This window comes from Primulina tabacum, chromosome 1 (assembly GCF_025594145.1).
Source record: "Primulina tabacum isolate GXHZ01 chromosome 1, ASM2559414v2, whole genome shotgun sequence".
NCBI classification, from domain to species: domain Eukaryota; kingdom Viridiplantae; phylum Streptophyta; class Magnoliopsida; order Lamiales; family Gesneriaceae; genus Primulina; species Primulina tabacum.
In genome coordinates this window covers 15,967,187-15,975,296 of record NC_134550.1, presented here as the reverse complement: position 1 = coordinate 15,975,296, position 8,110 = coordinate 15,967,187, and the positions used below count along the sequence as shown (strand labels likewise).

The 8,110-nt window shown below is 45.1% G+C and overlaps 1 protein-coding gene across 1 annotated transcript; it reads left to right on the top strand.

Moving 5' to 3' along the window:
* Positions 1-2,559, top strand: LOC142542363 (uncharacterized). Its single transcript, XM_075648968.1, has 2 exons — positions 1-120; positions 486-2,559. Exon 2 carries the CDS (start codon positions 603-605, stop codon positions 2,352-2,354), a length of 1,752 nt encoding a protein of 583 aa, XP_075505083.1. The 5' UTR covers positions 1-120; positions 486-602; the 3' UTR covers positions 2,355-2,559.
* The last annotated feature ends 5,551 nt before the right edge of the window (positions 2,560-8,110 follow it).

Genomic DNA, 8,110 nt, shown 5'->3' with positions numbered 1-8,110 from the left:
GAATTGATGATAATAACCTCGACTACACTAATCTAATTGTCCCTCGTCTTCGTCGGAATCCCAACTCAGTTTCTCACTCTCTTGCGGTCTTGCCCATAAAATCACCCGCCAAAATCTTAGGTCTGTTCATTGCTGCAATTCAACCCATGCTGATTTCGAGTTTAACATTTTTTTAATATTAATTATGGTTTCGATGTTGATTATTGTCGCTTCGGCACTGAGAATACCCAATTTTTGGTGGATCTTTGTGAACCGATATTTGATTTTGATTCTGTTAACTTGCGTATCTGCGTGAATTTTTCGTTACCTGAATTGGGTTTTGTATTTTCTTGATAAAGTTTGAATATTTGGAGCTTATTAGTAATGGTCATTCTCAGATCCTCGAGAGCCCTGAATGTTAGTATTGCGTATTGGCTGGTCGTTTGTGTTGTACATAATGTTCTGGTCTTGTCACTCTATTATCTGAAATTTTAATTTTCCTTTAGAGTTTCCATGATTGATCAATGTTGGTGAGGATGATACCTGAAGAATTTGGACCGAGTTAGCCAATTGGTTGATGGTTAATGTATCGGAGTAGGTACCTTTAGCTCTGGCTCTGGCTCATGGAGGATTGCCATTTTGTTGTTGGCCAGGAGTTTTCCGATGTGAAGGCCTTCCGCAATGCGATTAAAGAGGCTGCAATTGCTCAACACTTTGAACTTCGTATTCTTAAGAGTGATCTGATTCGGTACATCGCAAAATGTGCTGCTGAAGGCTGTCCGTGGCGTATACGAGCAGTGAAGCTTCCTAATGCCCCGACATTCGCCATAAGAAGCCTCGGAGGAGCACATACCTGCGGGAGAAATGCTCATACTGGACATCATCAGGCCTCTGTAGATTGGATCGTGAACTTCATTGAGGAACGACTGCGGGATAACATAAACTATAAGCCAAAAGATATTTTGCACGATGTTTATAGACAATATGGGATAACTATACCGTACAAGCAGGCTTGGCGGGCAAAAGAGCGTGGACTTCAAGCCATATTTGGCTCCTCTGAAGAAAGTTACTGCCTTCTTCCTGCATACTGTGTGCAAATTTTGAAGAGCAATCCTGGAAGTGTTGCTGAGGTGTTTACTTCTGTAGCAGATAACCGTTTTCAGCGTGTTTTTGTTTCCTTTTATGCTTCTATTTGTGGATTCGTGAATGGTTGCCTGCCTGTTGTTGGACTTGGTGGAATTCAGCTCAAGAGCAAATATCTCGGCACGCTACTTTCCGCCACTTCATTTGATGCTGATGGTGGATTATTTCCACTTGCCTTTGGTGTTGTTGACATGGAAAATGATGAAAGTTGGATGTGGTTCTTGTCAGAATTACACAAGGCCCTTGAGATGAACACGGAAATGATACCACATTTGACCTTCTTATCTGACGGACATAAAGGTGTTTCAGATGCTATAAAGAGAAAATTTCCAGCGGCTTCTAATGCAATTTGTATGAAGTACTTGGCTGAAAGCATTGGTAAGGAGTTCAAGAATCCAAGGCTTATCCAACTCCTTTGGAAAGCTGCATATGCCACTACTACAACTGGGTTCAAAGAAAAAATGGTTGAACTTGAGGAAATTTCTTCAGAGGCAACAAAATGGCTACAACAATATCCACCTTCTCGCTGGGCATTATGTTATTTCGAGGGTGCACGATATGGTCATCTCTCATCAAATATCGATGAGCTCAATCAGTGGATAGTTGAAGCACGAGAACTGCCTATAATTCAGGTTATTGAGTGCATTCACAGTAAACTAATGGCCAACTTTGAGGACAAACGTGCTAAAAGTGAGTCGTGGTTTTCTCTGCTTGTTCCATATGCCGAGCATCATATAATGGAGTCAATGAATCGTGCATCCATTTACCAAGTTCTTCGATCAGATGAAGTCGAGTTTGAGGTACTTTCAGCAGAGAGATCTGAAATAGTGAACATCGGGACACGCTCTTGTTCTTGCCGTGATTGGCAATTATATGGGATACCATGCTCCCATGCCGTTGCAGCCCTCCTGTTCTCCAGAAAAGATGTCTACTCCTTCAGTGAAAAATATTTCACTGTTTCCAATTTTTGTAAAGCATATGCAGAAGAGATACATTCCATTCCAGGTAAAATCGAGTGGAAGAAGGAATATGAGAACACCATGGGTGATGAAATAAGACCTGTACGACCACCTAAGATGCGTCGACCACCAGGACGTCCCGAGAAGAAACGTATGTGTGTGGATGAATTTAGCCGTGAGAAGCATACGGTTCACTGTAGTCGTTGCAACCAAACGGGGCACTATAAGTCGACCTGCAAATCAGATGTATGTAACAGTTTAGAGCAAATGTAGGTGTCTCATTGTATAACTTTAGCCGATGTTCTTGCAAACTTGTAAAGGGTCTTGTAAAAAATGAGTCTTGTTGTATGCTAATCTGCATTCTATGTTGGACCAATGTAAAATCATCACATTTTTTTAGGATCTCGCAAATTTTCCCCGACATGTATAGCCCACCATAATGCTACAAAATTTATCAATAAAATTCGATTGAACTCAATGATGCAAGACATTTCCAAATCAACAGAATAAGTGGGCCAAATTGCTAAAATCAGAGCATTTGGCGTGAAAAAGGAAAAACTCTATTCTCTACTTCTCGGTTTTGTACATGTTTTCCATTGTTTATACATTTTCTTAATCGAGAAGAAAACGTTTTCGCTAAAACTACAAATAAACGACTTCAAACCAAGTATTCCGTATTCTGACACTTCCTCTCAAGCATGGTACAAGTTTAGCATTCTAATCTTGAAAACAACTAATAATTACGTTGAATCGATCCTCCCTAAAGCTTTTGTGAAGATGCCGGCTATATGTTGATTTGTTGATATGTATGCTATATGATGTGATCTCGTTAAAATGGGTGAGCCGGGTACGGGGCTCCAACGGACCAAATCAATAATTTATAATGTTTGGGAATTTGAGTGAAGATAATGGCTTGGATCAACACCTGCAAACAAGAAAGTAACTCGTGAATGGGCGCCAGAGGGATGTCCGACGTGGCCACTCCTATGCTTAAGTCAGCAGGCTTTTTGATGAACACAAGCAATATTTGAGAGGAAAGATGTAAGTGCTATTAGTTCAAAGATTTCAGAATCATTAAATGACTTTAATACCTGCTATTTATAATGGAAGAATGGGTAGTTACCTTGATTACCACACCACCTACTAAGTCGGTTTATCATACTAGCTTCTGATGACTTCTCGGACACTCCAAACCCAAGTGGTTCTGACGGATTAGACTGCCTGTATCGATCACACTCGAGTGTGGTGCAATTCTCGAGGTGGCCTGGGTAGTTGGTTACCTAGGTACCTGTATGAGAAACCGGGTGGAGGAAAAGTACCCGAGCAGTTGGCTTCTGATCCGGGCTATTCAACCGATAACCCGGATCATCATTAACCCGGAAATGGGTCACCATTAACCCGGACCTTTACAGGGATATCACCACACATCCTAAAAATAGTCGGGCTAGAGCTTGACTCGCTGTCCCGATCAGTCATGCATGTTTACTCCAAAACATATCCCAGAGTGAATAAGAGCATTGGGTCTCTAAATATCCTGCAGAAGTGATGAGGTGTTAGGCTTCCATATCTCTCAGGTTTTGAACATTCATCGTTTAGTACTCTCGGGAAATCCAATGAATGTCATTATGCTGCATGCGTTAACAGTGATACCGTCGAAAATTGTTCGTATTCCGAGGTAATAATGAGCATGTTTCCTCGATACCCGTACACGTCTTTTCATCTGCCTGCTCAATTTCCTAGATTCCCTCTGATCGTCCCATTGGATTCGTATCGACGATGGAGACTGATTCCTTCCTATATATATATACAGTAACATGTTTACCTATTCTCCTACATTCCATCAATTCAGTCCTCAAGAAGTGCAATGGCGGGTTCCAGTGGTTCGAAAGCTCCCGACATGGCAGCAGAATTCATGCAAGCAGCTTTTGAGAAACGGAAATCTGAATTGGAAGATGAAGTCTTCCAAAAGATCCTCCATTACTGGGAGGAGCTGCAAGGACTTCAGCTTCTTCACGAGTGGGAGGAGGCTATCACTCCTGAACTGGTGGCCAAGCTTGCAAAGTATCGGGAACGCTTGCAGATTTCTGATACGGAGGACCTCTTTGAGGACGACTTCATCCTCCAACTATTGCTTCATAAAGAGAGGAGGACGCTGCAGAAGATTGCCAACTCCGCTAGTTTTATGAAGGCGTTCACTGGTAGCTCTGTAAAGAGTTTTGTGATTAAGTGGATAGCCTTTGTAGAAGAGGAATTTTTTAATGTAACGGGTAAAGAATTCCCGGAATAATAATAATAATAAAAAAATGCTTATCTAGTTACTCTTATTGTCCGTATTTCATTGACACCGCATGATATATGTACCATAAAATGAATCAGAATAAATATCCAGAACTGATAAGTGATCAACTGAAAAAACCGGGCCCTAAAATTCCCCATGCTCAAAATGAAGTACCGGGGCCTTACTTTTCCCGGGATTAAGATAAGATGCCGGGGCCTCAGACCTCCCGGGCTTAAGATAAGATGCCGGGGCCTCAGACCTCCCGGGCTTAAGATAAGATGCCGGGGCCTTAAACCTCCCGGGCTAAAATGAGATCTTGGGTAACCCACGGGGTGCCATGATAACGCGTGCCCTTTCTATCAACGATCAGGAATGTTTCGTATTTCGGAGGAGCCGATAAGTCTGACATTTTTAATTATTGCGTGTGTCCCGTCGTAAGCCTGGTACAATTTTCTAGGCAAATCGTGGTCGTCCACGCATGCTTTTTAAATAAACGGCTGAGATCTTCCCCCACCGCCTATATATACTAACTAACAGGTTTTCCAAAAATTACTCTCAAATTCGAAATTGCAGCGAAGCTCTTGCGAATTCTCTTCTCGAGACTCTATTTGTGCGAAATCATTTCCGTCAATCTTCCACCGCATATATCGTCGTAAGTTTTCTTCTTTTAAAATGTCTCACTCCACTTCTTCCACCTCAGGAGCGAATGCGCGAGGCTCTCCTAGCGCTGAGTCTTCCGCACTTCGTTTCGATTCTCCCCCCTCTCCCCCACTGTCGCTCCATCACCCAACCTTCTAAAAAACCAGTGGCACTTCCAACCAAACCTCTCTTTTCTAAACCTTCATCTTCTGGCCACTCCCGGGCCCGAGCTCTTGCGAAGAACAAGGGTAAGGGTAAAGCCAAGGTCTCGAGTCCTCGGGCGGTCGAGATCCCGGGAACTCCCTGGTTCTCCTCTATGCGAAGCGCCTTACGCTTGGGGGCAGATGAGGAGCTCCGAGCGCTGGGCAATAGTCCTTCTTCCATTTCTATCTTGATACCTGGGCCCTCTGATAGGGCCGATAACCCTCCTCCTAGGTACACAACTTTCTTTCGGGACCAGGTTAGGAATGGTCTTCGATTTCCCGTTCATCCCTTTTATATTGATGTTGCCAAATTTTTTGGTGTACCTGTCAATCAATTTCATCCCAATTCTTTCAGGATTATGGCATCGGCCTACGTCCTTTTTAAAATGAATAATCTTCTCATCACCCCCCTCATCCTTCACTATTATTTTTCTTGCCATTTCGGGGATAATGCATTTTCCCTTAAATCCCGGCTAAACACCCGATTCCTCGATGACATCCCTTCCTCTCAAAAGGGATGGAAAGGAAGATTTTTTTACATCCAACTCCCGGGTCCTCTACCCTGTCTAACCCGGTTTCTCCCTTCCCTTCCCCAACAACCTTCCCTTCCTCCATCCTACAAATTTGAGGAGCCTTTCCTCCTGAGTCAAACCCTCGTGGAGGGACACAAGTACTCCTCTTCCATCCTTATCTCAGAAGAGAACTTAGTGGCCTACGGGTTGAGTTCGCGGGCTGAGGACCCCATAGACCGGGTAATTGATGAGGTGGCTGGCTCGGGTTCTCAACCCGGTACATACTTTATCTTCTGTGCTTCCTTATTCCTTTATCCTGTTTATTTAATGTATCATAACCCTGTCACTCCTCTATGCAGATAACTTTGAGATGCAAGCAGCTTTTGCTAAAAGGCGTGCAGCTGAGAAGGCAGCCCGAGAGAAGGAAATGGCGGCTCGCCGGGCAGCTGCGAAAGAAAAGAAACAATGGGATGCAGAAGCGGCAGCCTTGAGAGCTGAGGTGTCCCGGGAAGAACCTCCCCAGGATGGCGCTTCCCGGGCGATGACTGAGAACTCGGAGGAATCTGAAGATCTCATTCCCCTCATTCAGAGAAAACGAAAAGCTACTGCAGAACCCGAGCTGGTTATTCTCGAAGACCCTTCCGAGGGTGACCAAGGCGCCTTCCGATCTGCTACACCTCCTCCTCTCCCCCCCCCAGTCCAATGAAGAACCTTGCCATGAGCTCCCTCCAACCGACCAGCTTTCTCTGGCTAACATCTTCTTCGAGGGAGCTTCCGCTGTTGGTGTTAAGCGCTTCAAGAAGGTGCTCAGCCCTGCTGAGATAGCTATCCTGAAAAGCACTCCTTCTAGTGTGAGGTTTTTGGAGGGGTCCAACCGTCTTCTGTCTGTAAGCTTTATTCTTTTATTTCTTTTCCCTCTCTCTCCCTCCCCCCTTTTGCTTTTTTAAGATTCCTTCTTGTCCAGGCTGCCCAGATGCTAGTTTCGGCCTTTGAAGAGGTGGCAGCGGTGGCAACCAAGAAGGGTAAGCAAGCCCGGGCGGCTCAGGATATTCATGACCATCTCCAAGGAGAGATGGCCCGGGCTCAGATGCTTCACGAGGAGACAACTGCCAGTCTCCAAGCTTCCTTGGAAGCAGCTAATCAAGAGCTGGCCGCGGCTCAACTTTCTCGTGATGAGAGCATAGCCCGGGAGGAGGCTTCTCAGAGGCAAACTGCGTTCCTGGCATCTCGGATTAGCTATCTCGAGGATGAGGCCAGTGCCCAGCAACATCGAGCCGAAGTTGCTGAAGATAAGCTTAGACTTCTTCAGCTGACCCATGAAGAATGGAGGACTACTTTCCTTCAATCGGCGGAATTCCAAGCAGCTGTTGAAGATAGGGCATACAAATACTTTTCGATTGGCTTTGAGAAATGCCAGGAGCAATTTGAGGAGATAGGTCTGATTCCGACAGATAAGGAGGGCTTTCCCGATATTGATAAGGGCATTGCTTCCCTTCCCAAAGATGATGCTATCGAGAAAGAGGCTGAGAAGACTCCCGGGGAATCCGGAGAACCATCAGGGCAGCAGACTTTAGAATAGGCCTGTAATTTACTCTGTTTTTTTTCCTTTGTATTTCTTGCCTTTGAACTTTGTAAGGAAATGTTGATTTCTTTCCATCGCTGTGCCTTTTTCAATATGATTTTTGACAATTTTTCCGCAACCCGGGTAATGCAATAACTTATGAGTATTTCTTAGTAGGAGAAAACGGTAATTTCAATCGAATACCCGGGGTCCCGGTCCATACGTTAAATAAGTAGCTTAACTAATACTCCAGATGCAGAGATTTAAACCTGAACTCAAAAGGAGTATTTCTTGGATTCCACAAACCAGGGTGTAGTGCCCTGAGCTTTTAAGAAACGAGGTTCGGAGCCTTGGGCCGGGGATCATGTCCCGGGACTTGGGAATGGTCGAGGTGTGGTGCCCCGAGCCAGGGTGTAGTGCCATGGGCTTTTTAAGAACCAAGGTACGGAGCCTTGGGCCGGGGATCATGTCCCGGGACTTGGGAATGGTCGAGGTGTGGTGCCCCGAGCCAGGGTGTAGTGCCCTGGACTTTTTAAGAACCAAGGTACGGAGCCTTGGGCCGGGGATCATGTCCCGGGACTTGGGAATGGTCGAGGTGTGGTGCCCCGAGCCAGGGTGTAGTGCCCTGGGCTTTTTAAGAACCAAGGTACGGAGCCTTGGGCCGGGGATCATGTCCCGGGACTTGGGAATGGTCGAGGTGTGGTGCCCCGAGCCAGGGTGTAGTGCCCTGGGATTTTACGAACCGGGTCATAGCAGCTCCCAAGATATAATAACAAACGCAATACTTTGAGAAAATATATTTTTTATTGATTTCTTCCATGAAACAATTACATCTA